This window comes from Ursus arctos, unplaced genomic scaffold (assembly GCF_023065955.2).
Source record: "Ursus arctos isolate Adak ecotype North America unplaced genomic scaffold, UrsArc2.0 scaffold_2, whole genome shotgun sequence".
Lineage (NCBI taxonomy): Eukaryota > Metazoa > Chordata > Mammalia > Carnivora > Ursidae > Ursus > Ursus arctos.
In genome coordinates, this window is record NW_026622874.1 from 64,020,264 (window position 1) to 64,047,205 (window position 26,942).

The following is a 26,942-nucleotide window of genomic DNA, read 5'->3' on the forward strand; positions in this document are numbered from 1 at the left end:
TAGAAACAACTAGTGTATTGATTTGGGGAGGAGAGAAGGGGTGCAGATGGGAAATGGGGAGGCAAGGGGCTCTTTAGTGTTTGCCAAAACCACTGACACACACCCTCTAACCCTTCTCACCTTCCTCCTCTGGGATGGGGCCACAGCCAGCTCCCACCCTTTCTAGTACCCTCCTTCTCCCTCCTCCCCTGCACCCACTTCACCTTAACCTCTAGTAACTGGGCAGAGCCCACTCTTCCAGCTTCCAGGTGAGGCAGGCTCAAAGAACCTTTCTCCCCCTTCTCCCACCGCATTCCCATCTCTTGTCTAAATACAATACAGAAAAGCAAGTGTAGCTGGTACTGGGCAGCACAAGTCACCCCGGGGCTGGGGGCAGGGGTGGGGCTGGGGGGCGGGGCAGGCACAGGAGCCTCAGCCAGGTGTAGTGGAACGATGGGGGGGCCCGGCCAGGGGCCTGGCTCAAGCCTCCTCCCTCGGAGGCTGGCAGAGAAGACTCCACACCTGCCTCTCAGGCACCATGTTCATGGGGTCCCCGGGGTGGGGTCAGCAGGCAGGGCAGAGAAGCAGAAACTAGGCTCTGTAAAAGCATCCCTTTCCCTTGGCTTCTGAAAGAAGCCCTCTTTGGTTTAAGGCAGATATGCGGTGGGGAAAAGCAAGGGGAGATTGACATAGATGCTTTTTTTTTTTTTTGCTTGTGTTTTTCTTCAGTATAAAACCACTGTAGAAAATAACTTCTCTTAGAAAAAAAAAAAACAAAACATAGAAGAAAAAACCAAAGGGGTATTTTCTTTGGCTTCAAGCCCCCTCCCATGAGGTGCAGGGCGGGGGTAGGCATGAGGTGAGGAGGAAGCAGGCGGCCTCCACCCTCACCCGGCCTGGCAGGTCCCAGATTACATGATGCTGCAGTTCTGGGGGCCCTGAGAGAGAGGAGAGAGGGGAGAGAGAGAGATGTGAGCGGCGGCTTGGGACCCATGGCCCTCCCTGGACCCAAGCCCTGCCCCTGCCCTCTAGTCTGGGGCTCAGACAGGAGGGGCAGGACGCAGGAGCCGACAGACCGTCTAGGACCTGGGGCTGAGGGGAGGAGGCTCCCACTCCCCCGGGCTGCGGAAGAGAAGGCCTCCCCCCCACAGGGCCCGCCCCCTTGTCCTAACCCTCAAGGACCAGCATCCTCTCCTAGCGGCTGTGGAGGCAAAGCGCTGACGACTCACCTGGGTGCGGGGGCTGGAGTTGCCCAGGAGGTAGGAGCGGGTGACCAGGCTGTCCCCGAAGCCGCCACCCCCACTGCCCCCCACACTGCGGTAGCTGCGGGTGACCGTGACACTGGAGGCAGAAGAGCCAGAGGAGATGGATCCGGCCACCTGGGCTCCCGAGCTGCCGGCGGAAGCCTTGTCTGCAGGCTGCCCGCACGTCCCGCACAGCACGGTGCGGGAGCGCAGGTTGTACTCAGCGGGGTCCCCCGAGCTGCTGCAGTGGGAGCCCTGAGGAGGAAGACAAGGCTCAGGCGGGACACGGTGAGTCCGGGACTGCACGCTCAGGCCCAGCACCCGGCTCTGCGCTCCTGCACACACCGCCGCCGGGCAGGGAGGCGGGTTCTGTGCTCCGAACCGGACCGGAGGGAGGGCCCCGGCTGGGAGGAGGGGACGATGTGGCAGGGCAGAGGGTCAGGAAGACTCGGGGACAGGGAACTGGAGCTGTGGCTGGACTCCGTCCCAGCCACTCGAAGCTTAAGAGGGAGAGGAGAGCGAGCAAGCTTGTAGGGCAGCAGGCATGCAAAATTAATGGGGCGCGGGAGATGTGAAGAGAACGTTCTTACAGGAAGAAAGGGGAGAAATGAGAGCCCGGCATGCAACAGGAATGGGGAAGAGAAAGGAAATGCGTGCGACAGGAGTGGGGGGAGAGAAGCAGGGCCGGGCGCCCCACATCTGTCCTCCCGTCCCCTTCCCGGCAGACAAATCATCCAGACCCTGTCCGCTGCTCCCACGGGAATATCCCGCGGCATCAGAAGTTCCCACTCCCGTCCTTACCAGCCGAGGGGACCCAGACACCTGGGCTCCCTGTTCAAGGTACGGGGGGAGAGAAGAAAAGCCAGGGCAGCGCGTGAAGTTCCAAAACATTCTTTAATGAAAAGATTTTTGGCAAGGGGAGGCCTGGCTGGGTGCCCCAGGGCGGGCTCGGCCTCAGCCTCAGCGGCGGCTGCCACTCACATGGTGGTGATGGAGCAGGTCGTCTCCATCCTCATCCTCGTCGTCCTCGACCACTGTCACCGAGCGCACCAGCTTGCGCATGGCCACCTCCTGCCGGGGACAGGGGACAGGGCCCAGGGGTTAAGGGGTCGGAGCAGCTGCACTCACAGTGACCACCTGTGGTCTGCTCTCCGTGCAGCCCATGCTGTCCTCCTCAGCGCCGGAGCGGGGGGCTTTCCTTCCCCAGAGACACCATCAGGCTCCCTGGGTAGGAGTATGCTTCTGCCCTTAACGATCCCCGCTGCCTACCCCCCCACACCCCCGTGCTGCAGGGGCGGGCATCTCTGGGTTTGACCACTGGGTGGAGAGTCTGGGGCCCGGGGCTGCACCAGAGGGAGTTAGGACAGAGTGGCCGGGGGAACTGGCTCCCTGGGGCTGGGTGCTGCCAGCTCCAGTCTGGCCGCAGGGGAGTCCCGTCCAGCCAGAGGCCAGCCCGCAGCATACTCACTTCCCCAGTGGAGTTGATGAGAGCCGTGCGCAGGCTGTTCCCGCAGCCCCAGGTGTTCTGTGCCTTCCACACCAGGTCGGTAGGGGGGCTATGGGTGGCCCCGGCTCCAGCAGCCCAGATCTGGGGAGGCAGGATTAGAGAAGGGTGCTCAGTCCAGTGCGCCCATCTCAGGCCAACCCCTCCCCACCCAAGGCCACCCCAGGGTCCCGTCTTGGGGACCCAGCCACTCACCGTCACCACCTGCCCAGCCTTCAGGGTGAACTTTGGTGGGAAGCGGTAGGTCAGCAAGGGGTCATCTCCATTCTGGCGCTTGATCTGCCAGTTGCCCATGGACTGGTCCTGCCGGGAAGGAAGGGAAGGGGAAGGTGGGGAGGGTCGTTGAGGCTCCCCGGCCCATCTTGCTCACGGGCCTGGCCAGGGCCCCATCAGGGAGAACAGCCGGCGTCCGTGGACACCCAGGCGGTCCCGGGCATGCTGCGGTTCAGCAGTTAGCCTCTCGCAGCCAGTGGAGGGGCACCCCTCCGTCCCAACGCCATCCCTTCCTGCTGGGTTCTCTCCCTCCCCGGCTGCAGCCCGCGCCCCAGCCCGGGGGCCCACCTCGCTGGACTTGTTGCGCAGCCGCACGAACTTGCCCTCCTCGTCCACCTCCTCCACAGCCACGCGGCCGCTGGTGCGAGCGTGCTGGGAGAAGCTGCTGCTGCGGCTCTCGGCCGACTCCAGCTTGCGTTTCTTGGTGATGCTGCCGGTCCCCTGCGTCTGCGAAGAGTGGGAGGAGGCCCGGCCTCGGCTGCGCTGCGAGGTGGGGCTGGGGGACAGGCGCAGCCTGGCGAGGGGACACAGAGGGGCCTCGTCAAGGCGGGCAGCGGGCCAGGGGCGATGCTGGCACCCCTCCCCCCCGGCTCCTCCCCGACCCACCTCTCCTCCTCGCCCTCCAGGAGCTTGCGGTAGGCATGGATCTCCATGTCCAGGGCCAGCTTGATGTCCAGCAGCTCCTGGTACTCGTCCAGCTGCTGCTGCATCCTCGCCCGCATCTCCGCCATCTCCCGCTCCTTCTCGGCCAGCAGCCGCCGGCTGGTGTCGCGCTCACGGGCCAGCGAGTCCTCCAGGTCTCGCAGCTTCGCCTCCTTGGCCGCCAGCTGGGCGAGGGAGCCAGGGTCAGGTGAGATCCCGGGGCCCGGGACGGAGGGGCAAGCCGTGCCCCCACGGCCCTCCCCCGGCTCTCTGGCCGCACCAGAGCCTGCCAGGGGCCCTCGCGTGGGCGGCGGTGGCCCGGAAGCCTTGCCCTATCTAACTGAAATCTCTGGTTCCGAGGCTGGAACCTGCTTCCTCGGGCCATGAACGCACAGCCAGCCAGAACATGGAGCCTCGCGGAGGGTAAGAAGGGCCTCCCTTTTCAAACGGGAAAACCAATGCCCTGAGGACCAAAGGTCATGCAGGCCAGGGGACAGCCGGTCCTGGCCCAGCAGCCAGGTCACCTGACTCTGAATCCTCGGCTCCACACTCAGTCTGTGGTGCCGGGCGCGTGTTCCGCGTCCCTCACCCATCCCCTCCCGTCCTCAGACTTCCCTGGCTGGTGGAGGGGCGGGCGGGGGCAGCACCTGCTTCTGCAGCTGGCTGAGCTGGGCCGAGAGGCTGTCAATGCGGATGCGGGACTGCTGCAGCTCCTCGTGCGCGGCCCCCACCAGGTTGCTGTTCCTCTCAGCTGACTGCCGGGCGTTGTCCAGCTTGGGGGAGAGCACAGGGTTAGGACGCCTGGAGCTCCCGCGCCCAGGGTGGGCAGAGGCGGCCACGGAGCAGGGTGGGGTGGGGGAGGGCCAAGCACCTTGGCAGAGTAGGTCTTCTCCAGCTCCTTCTTGTACTGCTCCACCTGGTCCTCGTGCTGGGCCCGCAGCTCCTGCAGGGCGTCCGCCAGCCGGCTCTCAAACTCACGCTGCTTCCCGTTATCGATCTCCACCAGCCGGGTCTCGTGGCGGCGCTTGGTCTCGCGCAGCTCCTGGGAGGGACACGGAGCCAGGATCAGAACTAGTCCTTGGGGGGTGAGGCCCAGGTGGCCAAGCCCCCTGCCCAATCGTATGCCCGAGCGGAGCCTCTGTCACCCCCATTTACCTGGGGGCTGGGGGCTGGACACCCCGCACTCCACACCCACTAGTACAAGGCAGTCGGGCGGGAAGGCCTGCCCCCAGCACAGCCCCAGCCCCGCTCCTCTGGCCCGCAGAGCACCGTCCCCACCTCGCTGTAGATGTTCTTCTGGAAGTCCAGCTCCTCCTTCAGGGTCTGCAGCCTGTTCTCGGCGTCCACCCGCCGCAGCATCTCGTCCTGGAGCTGCTTCTTGGCCTCACCCAGAGCTGCCTCGAGCTGGAAGGAAGGGGGCAGAGGTCAGGGAGAGGGGCCATAGGGATTCAGAGCTGCGAGGAAGCCAAGAGTGTCTGTGTCCAGCACACTCCTTTACGTGCAGAGACAGGTCCGGGGGACTGAGTGCCTCGGCTGTCACTGAGGTCACGGTGTCTCTGCACTCACAGAGACTGCCCTGGCTGGGTCCTGCCTCCATCTCCGGCACGACACGCCGAGTGCTCTGAAGCAGGTGTGTCCAAAGCACAGAGGAACACAGGCAAGAAACCAGAGTGCCTGGGGTGGGGTGTGCTGCCGTGACTGTGGGGCGGGGAAGAAGAGCCTGTGCGAAGGCCCGGGGGTGGGAAGGCACACTGTGGCCCGCAGCGTCCTCAGGAGGATCAGTCCTGCCAGATCCGGCAGGCGGGCTCAGGGGTGGTGACATGGGAGAGGGGCCGTGTGGGAGGGCAGGGGCCGACCAGGAAGAGCTGCTCCCTGTCTGCCACAGAAACATCTCTGCAGTTGGAACAGCATAGCACCTTTCCTGGATTTTGGTCTCCGAAAGCCCCGCTGGCCAGTGCAACTGGGAAGGGCTGGGGTCAGGGTGGAGCTGGAGGCGGGAGGCCTGGAGGGGAACGGCCCAGCCCAGGCTTTGCCCTCAGCCCGCAGGACTCTCCCATCTGTCCGTCTGTCCCGCACACTGCGGTGGCAGGGCCTGGGAGGGGACAGAGCCCATGATGGGAGCTGGGCCACCAACGCTAGTCGTGACCCTGCTCTGAGCAGGGGAGGCTGTGGAATTGGGAGCAAGCCAGCTTCCTGGATTCTGTCCCTAGCCCAGGACAGGAGATGGGAGGACAGGAGGGATGGCGAAGAGTTTGAAAGCAGACACGACCATACGTGCGTCCGGTTCATGATTAACCCCTCACTCCCGACTCAGGTTCTGTCTTCCAGAGGGACCACGGCTCTCCGACAGCACAGCCAAACCAGGAGGGACTGGGGCCAGGCACGGCTCCTTGCAAAGTTACGTGGAAGTGGCTGTGGGCTATTTTATTTATGAACATAAGCTCTGCACCCTCCGCGGGGCTCCACCTCACGACCCCGAGATGAAGAGTTGCACGTTCTACCACTGAGCGGCCGGGCGCCGGGCGGTGGACTAACCCCCCCCCAGGCTAGACGCGGGGGAGCAGAGGAGGCTGTGGTACGGGGGGCACGGGCCTCGATGCCGCGTCCCTGGGACGGGACACACGGCTACCTCGGAGAGTAACTGGGCTGAAAGGCTGAGTAGGGAGGCCTGCACTTGTCCAGGGCAGGCAGGGTCATGGCGGCCAGAGGGCGGCCTCACCTTGGCCACCTGGCCCCGCAGGTCATGGAGCTCGCCCTCCAGCGTGCGCTTCTCGCTGAGCGCAGTGCTCAGCGCTGCCTCCTTGGAGTTGAGCAGAGCCTCCAGGTCCTTGAGCCGGGCCTGGGCGGCCATCAAGTCGCCCTCCTTCTTGGTATTGCTAAGGAAGCAAGGGAAGACTGGGTTTAGGGGGAGGAGTCTGTGTCCCCAGGGAGAACCGGCCCCCCCAGGAGGAGCCAGAAGTCACCTCCGATGAGGCCAGGCCAGCCCAGCCCAGCTGCGGGCCAGGCTTGCTTGTCCCCCAAAGTGCCAGGAGAGGGCGTCCTCGCTCTGGGTTTGTTTGCATCTGCCTGCCCCTGGGGCTGGACTCGCACTTCTCCCAAGGTCCCCCAAACCCCCTTCCTGCTTCTCCACCCTTCCCATGACTCAGTAATCAGGAACGTGCCTGGGGCCAAACGCAAAGAGCAATCCCACGAGACGAACACTTTTCCCTCTCTCTCCTCCCATTCCTTCCCCAAGAGACAGGGCCACCTTTGTCTGCTGCCCCTTACCACACAGGGCCTTAACCTTCTCCGACTCCACCTACCCTCCATTCAGCCAGGCCTCCCTCCCTGCAGGGGCCCAGACAGCCAGGCTCCCAGCTCTGGGTCCATGCCTCCCTACCAGTTTGAGCCACAAAGATACTGGACACCTCTCCTAGCCCTTTTTACACACACCGGAGATAGTCTGGTTAAAACTCAGGGAGCAGGACAGCTAGGTATGGTACTGACCCTTCCGCTTCTCAGACCCAGGCTCGGTCCCCTGATCCGGGCCAAATCCAAGGGTTCCAGCAGCCCTCCCTCCGGGCCTTATCAGAGCTTGAGAGAATGCCAAACCCTACCCTTCGGCCGCAAGCCTCAGCATCTGGCTGCATGTGTGGCCCCTGGGTCTAGGGCCCATCTGGGCTCCAGCCTTGAACCTCCCTCCTCCATAAGCCGGGTAAAGCTTTAGCCAAATAACCAATTAAACGGGACTTGCCTCTGCCACCTCCCTCCCTTTCTGGGCCCCCAATTATTTTTGCTAGACAGTGAACTAGAGATGTAGAGGGATCCAAACCTCTGGGAAACCCAAGAACTTTCCAGATGTGATGATCCCTTCAGCAATATCTGGTGAGAAAAAGCAGCAGCCCCAGGGAGTGGAGGGAAAGAGCGCCGGGCCTGGCCCAGCTGCCACCAGCTGCCACGTAACCCGTGAGCCCTGAGCACGAGCTGCACGACAGGAGGGGAGAAGGAAAACCAAACGGGGGGCTGTTCTGTCGTGGCCCTGCCAACATTTTTCTCCTCCACAAAAGCCATCCGCTCCAAGACGCCCAGCGGTTCCCCGTGAGGCCGCAGGAGCCCTGAGAGCTCTGCAGGAGGCGGCCCAGACAGGCGGCCTTCTCCTGCCACCGGCTCAGGACTTTCCAAATAGTCACTGGTCTCCAGCAGGGCCCCACCAGGAGGGGGACACGGTGACACCCAGCTTGGGGGGAGGACACGAAGACCTGGAGGGGCGCCCCCCCCCCCCCCGCAGGCTTGCTTGTCTGGACCACTGGCCACACCTCAGAACAAGCCTTTTGAGGCAGCAGTGTCTGTCTCCCGAGAAAAGAGGCCCTTCCAGAACTGGAGGATGTCTCCCCTCCTCCGTCTCAGCCAGAAAAGCTAAAAATAAAGTCAAAACCCAGCTCAGGTTTTGGCTGCCATCCGGCCCAGCCCCTGGCTGGGAGCACAGCCCCAACTTTCCATGACTTCAGAACTTTTCCGAAGCCGAGCCAGCTGCAGGGGGAGGAACGAAGAAGAACCCGCTGGTAAAGTGAAGCCGCGCGGCCGCTGCAAACTCGGGCCCTGGGCGGGCTCCAAGGCGGCAGGGCCGGCCCCTCAGAGGGCCTGTCTCCCCTGCAGGCCCGCGCTGGGCTGCTCTCTGACGGAGAGAACTGGAAGGAGCTCCCCGGGGGGCCAGCGCTGGCCCGCCTCTCACAGACGAGGACCCCGAGGCGCGGAGGCGGCAGGACAGGCCCCGGCAGGCGGTGGTGGCCCAGGGACGGGGTCACAGTCAATCCTGCCGCTGGGGACCCCTCCCTCCCCTGCGCTGCCCTCCTCTGCCTGGGCTGGGGAAGCAGAAGGCTTCCCAAGGGCGCTGGCGGGAAAGCGGGGCTGGGCTGAGCACGGAGGAGTGGCGCCTGCCCCCCGGCCAGTGCAGTCTGTCAGGCTCGGGGCACCCACGGCTGGGGAGACGGTGGTGCTGGGAACAGCGGTAACCCCGTCAACAGGACGGCAACCGCTCCCGCGGCCGGTCGTGCAGCAGGCACTGCTCTGCATGCTGGGGCTCGCTCCTCCGTCTGCACAGCCACCCCGCGCACCGGCGCCCTCACCGTGTCACTGAGGACACTGAGGCACAGAGACTCCTGTCCAGGGGCAGGCAGCAAAGCGGCAGCCCTGCCCCTAGGACGGCCTCCAAAGCACCAAGGGGGCTATGTGCCTTTCCCTCCCGGGGCCACAGCAGAAACCACCAGCACGGAGGGCGGGGAGGAGGGCCCTGGTGGTTTCCTCCATCGGGCTGGGGAGCTCCCATCTGTGGGGAAGAAGCCACTATCAGCCACCGCTCATGACTCAGCCCTCAGGAGCTGCGGCCAGGGGGCCACACGAATACCCCAAGAGACAGCTGGGGGCGGCCTGCCCTCTCCCCTGGCTTGCAGGCCTAGTCCTACGCCCCTGCTTGGGGTTTGAAGACCCAGCAGGGACCCCAAGCAGACCCTGGCCGGGTGGTCAGCACCTCAGGAGCCAGGGCCACTAGGGCTGGTGGGGAGCGGCGGGGGGTGGGGTGTGGCGGGAGCTGAGAAGGGTGGGGACGCCCCCCCCCCCAGCCGGTGACTCATCCCGGGCACACAATACCCGGGCAGAGGTCGGGAAATCCTCTAGCACTCACAGGGGAGACCCTGACTTTGCCCACGTCCTGCCCCAGCCCTCACGTCCAGGTTCCGCAAGCACAGGACAGGCTGCCTCCCAGTGGCCTCATGAGGCTAGCGGGCTGGGCATCCTGTTTCTGCCTCTTCCCACAGGGGGCAGATCCCATCTCAGGAGGGAGCGAGTGGGCTGGGGAGGGCAGGGTGCAGGCAGCTGCGGCCCGAGGCTGGGGGTCTGCAGGGCAAACGCTGCAGGTAGCGAAGCCCGGCTCCAGGGCCACTGCAGGCCAGGCCTCAGGGGCAGCAAAGGGGCCAGGTGGGCACCAGGCCAGGTGCAGGACCACCCACTGAGTCACCCTCCTCAGCCCAGCTCCAGCGCCAGATATGGAAGCCAGGCCGCGCAGGCCTGTTTGGGACCGGTTGCTGGGGGCAACTTCCTAGGCAGAGGGGGAGGCCCTCATTTCCTCTTCCACAAGGCTGAGGAAGACACAGGGGGGACAGAGACCACAGGCCACCCTCAAAATAAGAAGGGGAGGGGAAGATGGCCACGGGGGTCCAAGGAGCTGGCCCAGCCCCGCAGGGGGTTCCCTCCCCGTCCCTTCTGGTCCCTCAGCCTCACCGGCATGCAGAGTTCCCCATGGCTGGGCGACCCCAGGACAGGAGGGGAGGGAGGGAAGAGCAGGGTCTCTGAGCCCTGCAGGGAAGGGCGCCCCCTATGGCAGGGCAGGGCAGGGCAGGGCAGGAAGGGTGTGTGGGCAGCTGGGAGCTCTTCCCTTTCCTCCCAGGACTCCAGACCTGGGCCCAAGCTGACTTCCTGCCAGTGAGGGGTGTCTCCCCTGGCCACCCTTCCCTTTCTTCCGGCAGCTCCTCCCCTGCAATCCGTCCCTCCCTCCCTCTGTCCATCCAAATCCACCCCCACTGGTTGCACAGCCTCAGCCCTGCCCTGGCGCTCTGGTTCCCCCCACGTGCTCCGCTGTTGTTTTTACCTGCTAGTTTACCCTCTGTCCACTTACGTCTGGGCTTTTCCTGTCTGTGCCTGGAATGCCTGCAGCTAGGCGTTCACAGGCCCCAGGCTTCTGGCCGGCCCTCATCCTGGGCCAACCCCTGCACGTTCACAGGTGGGGAAATAAGGCCTCAACCAGGGAAGGCTTGCCCACGGGGTCACCTGAGGACACTCGCAGCAGACCCGGACAGAGCACCGCAAATGGCAGTGGTGCAACCTGGGGGGGGCGGCTGGGGGGCCCAGAGGGGGGCGCTCAGGCACCCAGGAAGTGAACCTGGGGGGCGCGTCCACCTCAGCTTCCCCGATCCAAGAGTGATGCCGCCCAAATGCACACGCTCCCACAACCACGTGCGAAGCCACGGGCTTGGATGTTCCCCACCCTGAAAAGGAACCGCTACTTGGTTGCCCGGCTGGGCTGCGGGTCGGCCACCACTTTCTGGTTAGGGCAGGATGTGGGAAGACGGGACACGTGGGACTCAAGGTACCAGCCCTCGCAGGAAAAAAGAACTGAGTGGGGACAGGTGTTCCCGGCCCTGCCTCACAGCTGGAGAGCCCCGGTGGGCCCCTCAGGGCAGACCCCACCCCGACCTCCCCACACAGGCCCAGGCACGGCTCTGCTTCCACGTGCCACTCTTGGGCGTGACACCACCGCTCCTGCCTGGGGTTCGAGGCCCTCAGATTCCCGTCCAGAGCCGCAGGGGCCCCGGCTGTCCCCTCCTAGACAAAGCCAGGTGGTGACTCCAGGTGGGGGGGGGGGCAGTAGAGGAGCTGGTGTTGAGAAGAGGGCCGGGAGGCCTGTGGACATGTTCAGACGCAACTCCAGCAGAGGCACTGGGCCTGGCAGGGGGCCAGGCCTGAGTCACAGTTGCTGGGTGTATCAACGTGGCATTGTACCGAGGCAGGAGAAGCCCGCGGCCGGTGGCTGGGCCCCGGGGTCCTGGACAACAGGCAGCCGGCTTCCTGACCAACTGCTCTCTCAAGGTCCCTGCCAACTCTGCTTTCCTTCTCCTTGGCCCGTCTCTCTAGAAGTCACTCCTGCGTTGTCATGGCAATGCAGGGCTGAGGCCTGCGGTCAGACCAAAAGAAGTAGGGGCATGGGAGGGCGGGTAGCCTAGGAAGAGGTAGAATGTCCTGGGGGGAGAGGGAGGGAGGCCACCAGCCAAAGGGAGGGCAATTAGGGGATCCCCACAAGAAGCTGACTCAGAAGTCCCTTCTTCAGGATATATTAACCCTCCCTCTGGTGGCTTATGCTTATTAACCCCATGAAAGCAAGACTGGGTAGGAGCCACACCCCAGGACCAGCTAAGGAAGTGGGAGGACCTAGGAGTTCTGGTCCCGCTGCATTCCAGCTCCAGCCTAGGGAGGTGGAACTCTCTCTCCGGAGGTGCCAGCCAGAGCTTCGGGAGAAGGGAGGCCTTGGAAAGCCCCATCCCCTCCACCGCCCAGAAACCGGGCCCCTTGATAGGAGACTCTCTAGCTCCTCCGATCCAGCCCTAAAGGGACACGTGTGTTCTGTCCCCTCCACTTGTCCCCCATGCCAGTCCCGCCCTCTCCCTCTTACTGCTACTGGGCAAGAGCACCCACTGTACTTCTTAATAAAAAGCCACCCCAAGCCTTTCCTTCTCCGACCGAGCAAGCTCAGGGTCTCCAGTCCGCTCTCCACTCCGCCCTCTACCGTGACTCAGCTGCTCTGCCGGGCCTGGGATCCCAGCCAGAATTAATCCTGGCTTCCTCTCCCACAAAGGGACAGGGAGCACCCCGCCCTGCCCCCCTCCTTCCCAAAGTCTGTCCCCTTCCAAGACCTCCTCACAGCCCGACCTCAGGTTGGGGGAGCCAAGTGGGCCCAGGAAGGGAAGGGTGGGTAGGCAGCCCAAGGTCAGCAGCACCTCCCGCTGGCTGCAAACCCACGTCTAAGCCTGGCCAGCTCTAAGGTAAGGGCACGGCCTCTCCCAGGGAGTCCCTGCCACCCCAACCCGGGCCAGTGGCACTCAGCCTGTCCTGTAGAACACAGCCCTTCCCACTGTCCTGGAAGGAGACGGTGACAACGAAGTGTCCCTTCTTACTAGCAATAAAAACAAAGCATAAACCAAGAGCGTAATGTCATCATCATCAACTGTTCTCACAAACTCTCTTCGAGAAACAGAGAAGCGTGCCTGCACTTCTCAAGCCACAGCTTGTGGCAAACGTTTCTCTTGAGGACACCATTGGCTATTAAATATATTCACATGAAGTACATTTGATTTAACCTTTATAGCTGGGTATTTCACAGGCCTATTTTCTCACTTTGTGGGTCACTGTGCTACTTTGGAAACTGAGGGAATCTCTGGAGACCTTCTGCTCTAACCCCTTTATTTCATAGCTGGGGAAATTCAGAGAGGGAAGGTGATCGGCTCAAGGTCACACAGCAAGGTAGTGGCAGGACCAAGCCTAGGACTAAGGACATCAAGGCCCAGGGCTGTTTCTCCTACCTCATACTCCCTGTCATTTTGCTGGTGGGCCACTTCGTTAAAGGACAGGAGACCCTGCAACTGCTCTCCAGACATTTCCAAGAATATTAAAGCTTGGCTGGAATCACTTTCAGTACACTGGGGCTCCAGGAGGTAGGAATGGGACACACTGCCCTAGTGCTAGGCCTCTGAGCCAGACCTGGTAAGGGGCCCAGAGGAGTAAGGCTGGGGGAGGGGGGCAGAGGCACAACTGGGAGGTGAAAGCATCACCGACCAGTTGTTCCCCCAGCTGTCCCTGGCTTCAGCCCCGACACTGAACTACTGAATCCCTCGGCGGACGGCGAGAGGGGGGTTGTAGGGCTGGGGACGATGGGCATATCCTACGCAAGAGTAAGTCTCGGGTCAGAGGCCAGGGGCACTGATCACAGAAAGGCAGTCAGGAGACAAGTAGGAATTCCTGCCTCTTTTTTCTCTCCTGGCCTCGGGCGGTGCTCAGTCGGTGAGTTTACCCACACCTCCGCTGCCTTCGTCAGAACGCAGACTTCAGGGCTGGGGGTGCCAGTGAGAGAGAACACCACGGGCCCCTCAGGGAGGATGGGGCCCAGGGTTCCTCAAAGGCCTCCATCCCTGTTTCCTTATATCTCTGCCAAAGGGCACAGCCTCCCTCGGATGCAGGTGCACACCTCCGAGGACAAGTCCCAAGACGGGAATCCCCAGCCTTCCGGAGCTCTGTCTCAGGATCCGTGGCCTGGTGGGCTCTCGGGTCTTTCCCGGTACAGGGCACAGCAAAGGCTGGGTGTGAGCAGACCCCTGGAGGGCAGCAGAGCTTGCCGGCCACTGCTCCCGGTGGTCTCGGAGCGGGCTCTCCAGACCGGCAGGAGGGAGCCTCAGCCACCACCACCCCGCCCCCATCAGGACCCTCCCACCTGTCCTCTATGCCAGAGAAGTCAGGACCCGTCACCCTCTTGCTATGTGACACAGGACAAGCCTCTGCACCTCTCTGGCCTTTGCTGTTCCTGCCCCAGTGAGCGCTGGGATGAGCCTGGGCCTCCACTTCCCTGCCCAGCCCCACTGGAAGGCAGACAATACAGGAAGTTGTCAAGCACCCAGCCTCGTCCGGGGGGAAAAGCCGCTTCTGCTTTGTGGGCCCAGGATCTCCCCACTTCTGACTCAGACTTCCTCCACCACTTCCACATGGGAAGGCGCGGACCTCAGCCCCGCCCTGCATCCCCGAAACTGGCCTGGGCTCTGGAAGCACCTGCTGCACGCTACCCACCAGGGCCTGACTGCACACTGCCAGCAGAGGGCCTAAGGACGGAGGCAGGAAAGGCTCCCAGGATGCAGTGGGGAGCAGGGGGAGAAGATGCAGGCATTCAGGCCCCCATCCCTCCCTTTAAGACATCTGCTGTCTCCACCCTGTGTCCCGCTGTCTCTTGTAAAGCCACCAGGGTGGAAGGGACGGGGGCGGCATCTGAATCACCCATCCAGCTGTCATGCCTGGGATGGGGCCCAGCCCTAAGCCTGGACCCCAGGGAGGCCTTCCCTGGTGTTTCAGCTCCCTGTTCTCGCCACACTTAGGTGTCCAAATACTTCAGACTCCAGAATAGACAGAATGTGTGTGTGGGTACTGGGGGTTTTGTTTCTGCTTGGAGCCTATAACCCAGCCCAACGAAAGGGTGCCCCAAAGCCTTGGGTGTGGTCAAGGTACCAGGCTGGGCCAGGGATTGCCACGGGATCTTACACACAGCTCTGCATCCCAACCAGACGCCTGGCCCTGAACTCTGAGCTCTAATTAAACATTAAACCAGACAACACCTTCTCTCTAGGCTTTAGTGGGAGGAGTTAGGACATTGCCTTTCTTCCTCTCCCAAACTCTTCATTCTACTCTTCTCGGCTTTGCCCTGGGCACAGCAGACACAAACAGCTGCAACAAATCCTGGCTCCTCCCACTGGGGACAGAGAAGGGACAGCACCCCAGTTGGAGCCCCCTTTGTCTCCACCTGCCTCCCAACAGCCTGAGACCCAGGTGTGCAAACCCACCCCCCTCTCCCGGAAGCCCAGCCTCCCCAGCCAGGATCGGAGGGGGAGAAGAAAGGCTAAATATAACCAGTGCACACACCGCCCCCGCCCCTGCCCCACGTGCGCACACCCGCCTGGCGGCCCGGGCCTGGACAGCTGCACAGGGAGCCACAGGAGACGGCCTGGCGTGGCTGGGGTAGCAAGGGATGGCAGCCTCGACTCATGCTGTTTCCCGATCAATGTCCTCCCCACAGCAAGACCTGCTGAGAATGCCCTTCACAGGCAGCGACAGTGGCGGACTAATTTAGCGCACTAATTCTCTGGCCACCCCCCCCCCCCGCCGGCCTCCCGTCTGTCCCGCTAGCTCAGTTGTTCATATCACTACCGCAAAAAGACAGGAGTGATCGCTGTCAACAGTCCCCCCAAAAAGTCAACCTGTCTGTGTCCACCTACACTTCAGGGAGAGATGGACCCACCACGCCCACTGGGCCAGGGGCCCAGAGGGGCAGAAAGCACTGCATACAGAGAGCCTCTGCGCAGAGCAGGAGTTTGGAGAAGAGGATTGAAAGGCAGGGAAAGGGTAAATCAAGTCGTGGGACCCCCACGCCAGGGATCTCAAGCACCTTCAGTGCTCCTTGGATTGGGTGTTCACAGAGAAAAGGGGAACAGAGAAGAGGAAAACAAATTCTTACGGGCTAGGAAAAGTGGGCCTAAACTTCCAGGCTCCAAAGGCCTTTTTAGAAAAGAGGGTGGAGTCAAGAAGGGTGGGGTAGGGTGGGGCAGGGATGGGTGAGGTAGGAGTGGCTTGAAGCGCCCAACGGCTGGATTTCAAAAATGTCACTGTATTCCAGCAGTTTCATAAGGCAAAGATCAAAACCCGTCAGTGGCTGAGTGGATGGGGCGCAGCAAAGACGGCCGGGAAATGAAAGTGGCTCACCCCAGGTAGAAAGGCAGGGAGGAGGAGAGCCCCCAACATCAGAGACACCAGGCAGAGGGCCAAGGGGGGTGCACCAGACTTGGGCATAACACACTTCCTGAGCCGGGAGCCGGAGCCTCAGCCTCTGCCCTCTGTCTCCCTCCCTCTCCTACATTCCTGGGCCAAGCAGGCCAAGGGCTGTGGGAGCTGCGGGGGAGCCGTGCTCCTGGAGCTCTTGGGAGGGCCTGTCAGAGCCCAGGGAAGGTCCCAGACCTGCAGGGAGTGGGGGAGAGCTTCCCAACTCTTCGAACCCCGGAAAGAGTTGTGCCCAGGGGGTCACCTCCATGTCCCTGCCTGGCTAACCTCTCTCCAGCACCACTGGACATCTGCCAGCATGGATGCCCTGTCTTTACGGGCATCATGTGTCCAGAGACAGGCTGGGCACAGTTGGCACAGTGCCAAGCCAGTCAAGAAAGTTCTAACAGGACCCTTTCACCCACTCTAGTGTGTCCTGAGTGCCCAGATGTCTTAGACCTGCCCGCGCCTGCTGTTCTTTGCGCAAGCCCCTGCCCCTGGCTCCAAAGGGCCGGCAACCCCCACCCACCCTGAGTGTGGGCCTGCCATCAGCCCTGAGCTGGCCCTGGTCCCCCACCATTCCCTATACACACCACCCCCTGCCAGAGACCCCCCCCTTCTCTGTCCTGTCTTGACAATTTCCCTTGGCACTGCCAGTCACCCGCTGGGGCGGTTCCAGGGAGGGAGGGGACTATAAGGCCAAGTTATCCGCCGGCCCGCTGGAGTCGAACTGGGGCGACGGCCCGCCCACCCTCTCCGCTCCCGCCCCGTGCCGCCACCTGGGCGCACTCACCGCGCTTTGAGCTCCTTGAACTCCTCGCGCACTTTGCTCAGCTCCAGCTGCAGCCGGGCGCGCTCCTTGGCCACCGAGTCGAGGGTCTTCCGGGCATCCCCGAGCTCGGCCTCGTAGGCGGCCTTGATCCCGGACACCTCGCGGCTAACCACCTCCTCGGACTCGGTGATGCGAAGGCGCAGCCCCGCGTTCTCCGTCTCCAGCGAGCGCACTCGGTCGATGTAGACCGCCAGGCGGTCATTGAGCTCCTGCAGGTCCTCCTTCTCCTGCAGCCGGGTGATGCGGGTGGGCGACAGCGGGGTGGAGCTGGCCTGCGCCCCGCTGCGGGTGGCGCGCCGCTGGGACGGGGTCTCCATGGCCGGCAGGGTGGCAACGCTGCCCGCAGGGCAGAGGTCCCGGGAAGGACGCGGGGCTCGGGCCGAAGGACAGAGACTGCTCGGGGTCGGAGCGCGCGGGCCGGCTGGCTCTCGGCGGGCTCCTGGCAGGCGTGGGGTCTGGGCCGGGCGCTGTCGGACCTCGGGATCTGGGGGCGCTGCTGTGGCTGCGGCGCTCCCGCGGACACTCTGAGTCACCGACGCCGGGCAGAGGCTCTAATAGGTCTAGGGAGTGGGAGGAGGGGCCGCCGCTCTTAAAGGGGCCGCGGCACACCCGCAGCGGGAGGTGAGGGGGCGGCGAGGAGGGGCGAGGACCGCGGGGCGGCGGCGGCGGAGTGGGGCTCCACCCTGTACCGCGCACCCGCTCGGCCTGGGGCTTCTAGCGTCTGGATTCTGGCTGCTCGAGGGCTCCCAGTCGCAAGCTTGCCCCCACTGGCTCAGGCCCTCCTGGATAGAGGGCCGAGCCAAAGGGTGAGAGTGGGTGGGCAAAGGGCAGGAGGAAGAGGGAAAGCGGGTGTAAGGCCCGGGAGGGCGCCAGGCAGGCAGATCCAGGAATGGTGGGGGAGGGCTGAGACTGATGCCCATCAGGGTGACTCACTCTTCTTCCAGCGCTGGCTCCCCCTTTCCTCCCCATAGTAATAGTGAGTCACCCCTACCCCCCTGCACATGTGGGCAGCCCATTCAAAGCAGCATCTCAGTGCCAGGGTGGGGTGGGGAAGGAATGCCTGGGTTCCCTGGGGAGCCCGGCTGCAGGGAAGTCCTGGATCCTGAGTTCCTTTAACCCTCAACTTTGGGGCAGGGACCAGAAGTTTAGGGCCCCTCCTTTCCTGTCTTCTGCCCCAAATTCGCCCTTCAAAACCAAGCATGGGGTCTTAGACCCCAGCACTAAGCTACAGGCCCTCACAGAAAGCCAAGAGTAGGACCCAGGCACTTGTGCCCATCCCCTGCCCCCTTCCTTCAGACCCAAGCAACTAGAAAAAGAGGCTGCCTAGGTTCCTCCCCCCCTTCAGTCTCCTTCTACTCCTTCTATCCCACCCCACCAACTCCAAGACTGTACTTATTTTTTTTCCAGGACTGTACTTATTTTAATGGATAATTTAAAACAGATACCAGAGCTGTGCGTGCATTCATCACGTTGCCAGGACACCAGGTCCCAGATTCTTGTGGTTCCCAGAGGGGCCTGAAAGGGGGAGCACGGCAGGGGCTGGACAGCCAGTGGTGGGTCTCTGTCCTGATTTCAACCAGAAAGGCGGTACAGCGGGGCTGGGACAGCAAACACCCGCAGCCCTCCCGGCTACACTTCTCCCCACATACCTGCCTGGCCAGGTCTTCTTTGTCACTGGATCACCCAGGTCCCCAGGCGTCCCCACCCCAGACTCTGGTGCGTCCATCCTCAGGCCTCACCAAGGACTCCTCTGATCAGCCTTCTACTCCCCTCCCATAATCTGGCCCGGGCCCCACCGGCCACCTCATCCTCTCTAAGAGGTGGCAGGGCCAAGACTCCAGAACCCACATGCGTTCATGCCCTGTCCCTGTGCTTCCCAAGGCTTCTCCGGTGAAGAACCCAGAAAATTCAATTATGTTGCTAACGCCTACAGCTCCAGGATATCAGGGTTTGTGTAATATGAAAGGGAAGCAGAGCTGGACAGGCCCTCTTTCCTGGGTTCTGGAGCCAGGCCTCAGAGTACAGGGGGGCTGGAGTGGGGTTAAGACAGGGACTCTGAGTATTTATGGAGGGGAACTGTGGAGGGGATGCTTGGGTTCCCGTCTCTATGAGGGTGACGGGGCATTGTGGTGGGCATTGGGGGTGTGTCCAAGTGAGGGACTCTGGATACGGCTTCCCCTCATGCAGCCCTCTCCCCCAGGGCGTGGCACCCGCTCCCAGCTTCCGAGACAAAACAGAGTCCTGTTCTGCTTCTCCCTCTTCTGTTCCCCAAACTAGGAGCAGAGGCGGGGTGGGTTAGCCAGCTAAACGTGAGGGACAGGGCTCATGCTGTTCCTACTGCCTCAGCCCCCCTGGCACCGAGCCCCCCACCCTGCCCCACCCGGTCCCAGACAAGCCTAGCTTCCCTTCCTGGCAGGGAAGCAAAACCACCCTTAACCCTTCCTATCCCAGACCTCCCCATCTTTGTGGAAAAGAGGCAGGAGAAAGGAGGGGGAATCTTACCCCAAATTTTACTCTAGGCTCTTTCCAAAGGGTCCCCCCTCCCTTACCACCACCACTGAAGGCCTCAATCTTAAGTCCAAACTTCACAGTGGGCCTTGATCCTGAATATTCAGTCCTAACTGTGGACTCCCGGTGCCATCAGTCTGCTCTTCCCCCGCTAGGCCACAGATCCCCGGTCCTAGCAGCAGCAGGTGAAAACAGAGAAGGCCAGGTCCAGAGGAGGGAACCTGCTGGGGGTGGGGCTGGCCTTGTAGCCAGCTGGGGGGCAGGCTCCAGTCCTGCCTCTCACTTCAGTGCAACGACAGATCGACAGATGGACAGATGGACAGATCGGCTGCTGAGTTCCCGGGGCCTGCATTCCTCATCTGTACCGTGGGCAGGATGCCTAGAAGAGGCAAGGCTACTGTGCCGGCCCTCAAGGGAGCTGCCCACTGGTGGGGAGATCAAGGGAGAGACACAGCCAAGCCCAGTGGTTCAAGAGCAGCATAGGACTCTGGACGGGATAATGAATTCCAGAGGGAATCCGGAGGCCCGAGAGTGGGGCATTAATGAGTATTATCAGAATATAGGGGTTGAGTCCAAGGGGCGGTTTGGGCAGTGGAAGTGGCATTTGTCTTGAGGACCAATGACCTTGGAGGAGGGTGCAAGGCATCCCGTGCCTCCCTCCCTCTATGACCCTTCCTTCCAAAAGTGCCGTGAGAGACAGGAGGGACCAAGTCTTGGTCATCTGTGTCCCTAACACCTGGCTCACAGGAGGCGCTCAGTGCTTCTCACCTGAGCAAGTGCACATGGCCCTAATTTTCAGGGGAGTGACTCTGGCCTCCCTTTCGTGGTCTATAAACTAAGGACGCTGCAATGATCAAGTGAAATGCACTTGGAGGCGCCCAGCTGACCCCACGGTCGGTAGACCGTAGCTAGAGCAGGCTCATGAGTTCGAGCCCCACACTGGGTGTAGCGATTACTTAAATAAATAAATATTTAAAACAATATATACAGCGAGACGACGCTCGACAGTGAATAACTTACACTTTTCCACTCAAGTTCATAGCTGCACATTTTCACACACATTCCCAGCTTGGTCCACAGAACCACCTCATGGTTGGAGATGATGTCCCTGTTTCACAGGTGAGACTCACTTTCCCAAAACTAGATAATAGTAATAGGCTGAGCTCAGAACTTGGACCAAGCAGCCTGGTCCAAATCCAGGACATGCCTCACTCTCGTAGGCCACTTTGGTGGAGGCCATGGGAGGAACTGGGGTGGCCCAGTGCCTGAGAGGAAGTCTGTGCAAAGGCGCTGAAGTGGGGAAGACTGAGGGGAGTGTGTAGCCTGGTGGGCGGCAGGAGCAGGGCCCCCAGACGCAGAGCTCGGAGTGTGGGACAAGTGGGGCACAGAGGCAGGGGCCTGCTGCGGGGATGGGCCATGAGGGGACCAGGCTGGGGTCAAGGGCAGCAGGGAGGCACTGCGAGGGATAGAGGCAGAGGCCCTGGCCTCACCGGCAGGGAAGCTAGGGGGAGCGGGCTCAGCAGAAGCTGGAAACCAGCAGGGATTCCAGAAGCACACTAACAGTGAGCGGGAGCGGGGATGTGTGGAGCACGGGGCTGTTACGCTGTTACGAGGCGCTCGCTACCTTGTGGAGTCTCCGCAGCAGCTCTGCAAGCGAGCGACTATTAGTAACCCTATTTGACAGCGGAAGAAACCGAAGCCCTGGAAAGTTAAATTCCTCATTTAAGGCAGGGTCTCCGAACTTTGGCACTTTGGGCGTTTGGGGCCAGAGATTTCTTTGTTTGGGGGAGGCTCTGTGCACTGTGGGATGTTCCCCAGCGACCCTGGCCTCCATCCACTAAATGCCAGAGGCGCCCCCACGACCAGCTAGGCCAATCAGAAAGGCCAAATCTGGGGCGCCTGGGTGGTTCAGTCGTTAAGCGACTGCCTCAGGCTCAGGGTGTGATCCCGGAGTCCTGGGATCGAGCCCCGCATCAGGCTTCTCCACTGGGAGCCTGCTTCTTCCTCTCCCACTCCCCCTGCTTGTGTTCCCTCTCTTGCTGGCTGTCTCTATCTCTCCGTCAAATAAATAAATAAAATCTTAAAAAAAAAAAAAAAAGCCAAATGTTCCCTGTGAGGCAAAAGCTCCTCCAGTTGAGAACTACTTGACTAAGGTCATGTGGTTAGTAGCAGAACTGGAATTTTATTTTTTTTATTTTTTTAAAGATTTTATTTATTTATTCGACAGAGATAGAGACAGCCAGCGAGAGAGGGAACACAAGCAGGGGGAGTGGGAGAGGAAGAAGCAGGCCCATAGCGGAAGAGCCTGATGTGGGGCTCGATCCCACAACGCCAGGATCACGCCCTGAGCCGAAGGCAGACGCTTAACCGCTGTGCCACCCAGGTGCCCCATAGAACTGGAATTTTAACACAGGTTGGCTTCACTCTGAAAGCTAAGATGTTGCCATTAGGCTATCATCTCAGACGGGGAGAGGAGGATTCAAATGGGTCCTGTGCTCCCCCCATAGGGGTGGGAAAGGCTGACTCTTTGGAGGAGGGTCTAGGGAGTGGTGTAGGGTGGGGGAATGATTTGGGGACTCAAGGCCATGGTCTGGGAATCCCTTTATAGTGAGTTCTAGAGGGCAGGTCCCTGTCATTCATCCTTTGCTCACAGGGCCTAGTTCTCAGCAAGTGTTGAACTGCGGAGTCAGTCATGCACAGGTGATCAGCGTGACCTTGAGGAAGGAAGGACCTGCCTGTTCTTTAAGTGGCTGCCACGCACTCGGCTCTGGGCTCGGGCCTGCGTGGAGGAGGTCCCGCTTCCTCTTCAGGTCAGCCTGATGAGGCTCTGAGCCAGAGCCCAGCCATCTTCCCTCACTGCTGCAGCCGGGCCAAAGGGGTGGCGGACAATGGGTAGAGAGCCAGCCCCTCACTCTCACACCCAGGCAAGACCTTTCACAACCAAGATCACTATCTTGACCCTCTCAAGCGTCCCTGAGGTGCCCGTAGCAAGCACCCTGATCCCCCACAATACACACGAGGAGACTGAGGTTTGGGCGGGTAACTGCCTTGCTCAAGGCTACACAGCTGACGAGGGACAGGAGCAGGCCCCAAACCCCAGGTCTCTGCCTCCACCTTAACTACGCCCCACTTCTCTTCAGCCCAGACCCCAAGAAGACCAATCCAACAGCAAGATCTAGAGTCGGACCCAGAGCTCCTTCGCAACATTCCAAACCACTCCCCGAGACTCCCAACCCAGACTGGGCCCAGGTAGTCGTCCCACCTGCGAGCCTCAGGCTCCCAGAAACGTCAAAATACACAACACCCAGCGCAGTGCACCTTACTGCCACCCGCACCCCAGACTAGGGCCAGGCAGCCAGAAATCCCGCACTGCCCTTTTCTTCCCTCCGCCCAGCCCCCAGCTCGGGCCCCGCCCGCCCCCACCCCCCACGCACCTGCTGGAGGTGGGGGAGGGCAGGCAGGTGGGAAGGGGCGGGGCCCGGGACGGGGGAGGGGCGGCGAGTGTCCCCGGCACCCTCCCGCCGCGCCCGCGGGTCCCCGCCCCGGCCCCGAGGCGGCGGCCGGACGGCGGGTGCTGACGCAGGCGCTGCGCGTGGGCGGCGGCGCGTGAGGCTGTGTGTGTGTGTGTGTGTGTGTGTGTGTGTGTGTGTGTGCGCGAGCGCGTGTGTGCACGTCTGCGCGCGCGCGGTTGCCGGGGCCTCCCCGGCCTCGCGAGCGGGGGTTTCCTCTCCCTGTTGCCAGGGAAACAAACAAGCGCCACAACTCCAGGCCCCGGGCTGGAGACTGTCCTCGAGCCCCAGGCCGCTCACGCTTCCACGAAGTGAGGCAGAAGAGGGTTCCCTGCCAGCCGCCCCTCCACCCGAGCCGACCGGTCTTGCGTGGGGCCTGGACCTGGGGGCCCGGCGTGGGCTTCGCGGGGCACGGACTGGGGCCGGGACTTGCGGCGCTGCACCCCGGCCGGCCGGGACACTCGGTCTCCCTCCGTGCTCACCCGGTTGCTGTGCGGAGGCCCTATTGTTAAAAGTATGAAAATCTCTCTTTTACGAAGTGTTTCCGGCCCTCTGGCCACCTGGACAGGCTCCCCTCAGCGTCTTGGACGCTCCGCCTTTTTAGCTTCAGGGTGAATCCTGCTAGTCCCAGCGCCCCCAGCCCCTCGGGTGCCCTCGGAAGGCTGGGGGGGGGGCGGGCACTGAACTCCGCCAGGGAGGCTGGTGGTTAATCCGCAGGAGAGCTCCTGATGACTGGGGCTGCAGGGGGGCAGGGGGCTGGGCAGGAGATCCGGGGCTCCGGGGCTCCAGGACGGCCCCTAGGGATTGCGAAGGGCCGGTCCTGGGCCAGCGCTTCATCATTCATTCCCTAGAAGCCAGAACTTCAGAGCCGGGAGGAGTCTTAGGGCATCATGCAGGCCAACCCCTCTTTTCTAGACCTGCCTGGGTCCAACTGCCCCGATTCCCCTGTGGTACTCTCCCTAAGCCAGCCCACGGGCCTGCTCCAGAGCAGTGCACTGGCCTCCATGCCCAGGAAGCAGAGCTCCCAGGGCACGTGGAGAGCCCGCCTCATTTTGACCCTGGACACCGGCAGGGTTCTTCCTCACAGGGACAGGGAATGGGGAAACCACTGGAGGAGAGGTAGGGCAGCAGAGACCTGGCTTCGGGGACCAGGACGCACAGGCTGAGGCCGGAGCAGCTCAGGATGCCCAGGGAGGGGCTGAGGGGGCATCTGTTTCCTCTTGGCCGTGGTTCCCTCAACCCTACCCCCAGAGGTGGTGAAAATGGAACTGGCTTCCTGCAAAGGAGCTTCCTGGGGATGGTGGACGGAGGATGGACGGGTATTCATCAAAACATCCCACATGGCTTCTTCCCTCTCCCCTTGGAGCTTCAGGGAGCTGAGCTGAGGCTTAGGGGCGGGGCCATATTTCCTCTAGAAGCAGAGAGGTGAGGTCCTGGGACTCAGCACCAAGATGTAGCAGAAGGCAAAGCCAGGCTGGGCTCCCAGAAAGATGTGGTGGGGACCTGTCTAGCTCAGGGGTGGGGTCTCACCCAGGTATCAGGGGTGGAAGACGGACCGGACCGTGGAGGTGAGCACAGAGGGCAGGTGGAAGTAGGGAGAGATCAGAGTGGGTAAAGGGAGGGGGCTGGGGAGGAGGTCTACCGCGAGGGAGGAGGAACCGAGCTTTGAGACAAGGCAGTGAGGGGTCACATCTTGAGTCCAGGCCAGAGGGCTTTGGAGAGGGGAGCTGGACAGAGGAGAGGCCCAGGAATTGAGGAGAGGGGCAGCTGTGTGGGCTGACACAGCGCTCTGGCCCCAGATCCTGGTGGGGCAAATATTTACCCAGCAACAGCGGTTGCTAAGCAAGGAGGAAGGAGGAGGGAGGCCAGTAGCTGGAGGGCCTTTCAGGCTCCTCCCTATCCCTCACAAAAGACAGCTTGGAGAGAGTGAGCCAAACTGCTCCCCTCAGCCCTCCCCAACCCCCCCCCCCAGGCTCAGTCAAACCCCTCCATGCATGCATACCTTGGGGTCACCTTTATCAGTCCCCCACCCCAAGCTGGCAATAGGCCGGAGGGCTGGGCTAGGGGGAATTTAATTCCCGGGCTGCCAGACCTTCCCCCACCCTGGGACAACTCTTGGGGCTCAAACCTTGCAAAAGGCCCCCTTCCCAATCTGCTATTCAGTGGGGGCTAGAAAGGGGGATGGTCTAAGGAGTCAGGATTCGGTGAGGGTGGGGATACTGAAAGACAGAGGGAGTCCAGATGTCCAGGGCTGGACACTCGGAGAGGATGAGGAGGTGGAAAGAAGGGGAAGGAGTGCATCTGTCAGAGACCGGGAGGGGGCAGGACAGAAAAGAGGGGTTCTCAGGGGTACTTCCCGCTCAGGCCCCTGGGCAGAGAAAGGGGAGGGACAAAGGAGGGGAGGATATGCTCAAAGGGAGCCAGATGTGGCCCATGTGATGTGGGCTGTTGCTGGCATGGGCGCAGTGGGGGCAGGGTATGCAGCCGTGCCAGGAAGGATGAGTCAGAAGCCTGGAAGGGAGAGGGGAGAGGGACAGCTAGTCCAGGACCCCCAGGAAGCAGATGGGTGCTATCAGGGAGGCTGGGTGGGCTCAGGACCTGCACCAGGCACTGGCTGTGGCTGAGCTTGGGAGTCCGTGTGCAGAAGGGGAATTCTGACATCCCTTCCAGGGCACAGGACAGACACGCTACTAGTAGATTCTCTTTCTTACCCACCTCCTTGGGGTGAGGTCTCTGTTCCGCAGCCTTCTCCCTGGGAGTTGGTGGGTTCTTACCCCCAGCCACAGGCCCTCTGGAAAGTGGGGTGCAGAAGCAGCAGGGAAGGGCACAAAGAGGAAGCTGCTGAGGCAGAGAGGTGGTTCCTGGAGCCCAGGCTCCCTGGTGCGGATGTTTGTTCTCAAGGCTCGGCGGGTTGGCCAGCGTGGCTGCAGACCCCATGGGTCCACCCTGAAATGGGGTACATGGAGGGCTTTCACCATGCAATGACAGCAGAGGACAGACCGGAGTTCCCCCCAGAAGGGACTTCTCTGAGCCCCTCCAACAGTGACCGCATGGGCCAGCGGGAGAGGGGGCAGGGGTCCCAGGAAATGAAGCAGACCCGGAGGGCTGGCTGCCGGGTGCAGCAGCCACTGAGGGGAGATCTACGACATAGAACTAGGAACCCCTGGATGGCCAGGTCCGAGCTGGCAACCAGAAGGGTGTTGTTTCCCAAAGTCCCATTGGAAAGTTTGAAAAATACACATGGAAACATGACTCACTGCCCCCTCCCCATGGCCCCCCTTTCCTGGTTTCTGTGATTTTTCTCCCAGGAGTTAATTCAAATCATATTCTCCCAGAAACCAAGTTTAATGAGGGAGGGCAAAGAGCAGGCCGAGGAAGCAGAGAGGCTCCGGGAGGGGCCTGGGAACGGAGCGGCCGGGCCAGGCCGGGCGCAGTGACTGTCCACCGAGAAGCCCTGGGGTGGGGTACAATTCAAGTGGAAGGCGGGGATCCGTCTGCAGTCCCACAGCCAAACTGCCCTATGGCCCGGGTGCCCCAGACCCAGAGAGCTTGTCTTCTGGCCTCGCCTTTGGAACCCATTCGCTGGGGCCACAACTCAGGCCAGAGGCTGGGAGGAGGGAGTGCACTGCTCCGCCCTGCGCGCTGGGGAAGATCCGGGCAGGCCTGCCCCGACAGGGTATCTCCTGGCCAGGGATGCCCAGTCTGTCCTGGTAAGGCCAGGGAAACGGAGAGGCAGGCCCTGGGCCCTTGCCTCCAAGCATCCCCACTCCAGGGTCGAGGCCGGGGATTCCATACCCGCCATCCCCCACTGCTGGTATCAGACAGAGGTCTTCATGTTTCCCTTGGCCAGGGAGCACCCACAGACTGTGGACCCTACCTCTAGAATCTCTCTCCATCCCTGCCTGCACCCTTACCTCTGTGACCCCTTTCTCCTCCCCCAAATCACAGCCATCTTTCCAAACTGTAAACCTCAACATGTTTCCACAAGACTTCGAACCACAGTGTGCCCCACGGTACTGGGGATAAAGTCCAAATTCCATGTCCTGGGTTGTAAAGCCCCTCAGGGCCCCGGGCATCCCATCCTGCCCTGTAGATCCCAGCAATCCCAACCTCTCTGTTACTTCTAGACTAATCTGCCTGAACTTGGCAGTGCTTTGCCCTCTGACCAACTCCTCCTCAACCCCCAGGCTCAGCAGAAAGTGCCACCGAGGCTGGCTAGGCGTCCCGCTAAGCCCCCAGCATCTCTGATCACACACAGGGACGCTCTCTGTGGGTGCCTCTGTCTCGCCCGCATTAGGGCAACCCCGAGAGGGGAGGCTGGGTGGGTCCTGGCACAGCGCCTGAGCATGGAACGG

At 61.9% G+C, this 26,942-nt stretch overlaps 1 protein-coding gene across 3 annotated transcripts; it reads right to left on the reverse strand.

Annotated features, from left to right (window-relative positions):
- LMNA (lamin A/C) lies at positions 1-25,747 on the reverse strand. 3 transcript variants are annotated; one of them, XM_048225299.2, is made up of 14 exons: positions 18,220-18,454; positions 18,016-18,085; positions 16,532-17,130; positions 6,362-6,518; positions 4,921-5,046; positions 4,514-4,684; positions 4,290-4,415; positions 3,607-3,827; positions 3,289-3,514; positions 2,923-3,030; positions 2,692-2,811; positions 2,205-2,294; positions 1,209-1,478; positions 1-917 (listed from the first exon to the last, which is right to left on the reverse strand). In XM_048225299.2, the coding sequence occupies exons 3-14, from the start codon at positions 16,885-16,887 to the stop codon at positions 891-893; spliced, it is 1,998 nt and encodes a 665-aa protein (XP_048081256.1). In that variant the 5' UTR covers positions 16,888-17,130; positions 18,016-18,085; positions 18,220-18,454; the 3' UTR covers positions 1-890. The 3 variants fall into 3 exon arrangements, with proteins under 3 accessions (XP_048081256.1, XP_048081257.1, XP_026340941.1); XM_048225300.2 differs by lacking the exons at positions 18,016-18,085; positions 18,220-18,454 and adding an exon at positions 25,303-25,747; XM_026485156.4 differs by lacking the exon at positions 18,016-18,085 and having other exon boundaries at positions 18,220-18,329.
- Between the last annotated feature and the right edge of the window lie 1,195 nt (positions 25,748-26,942).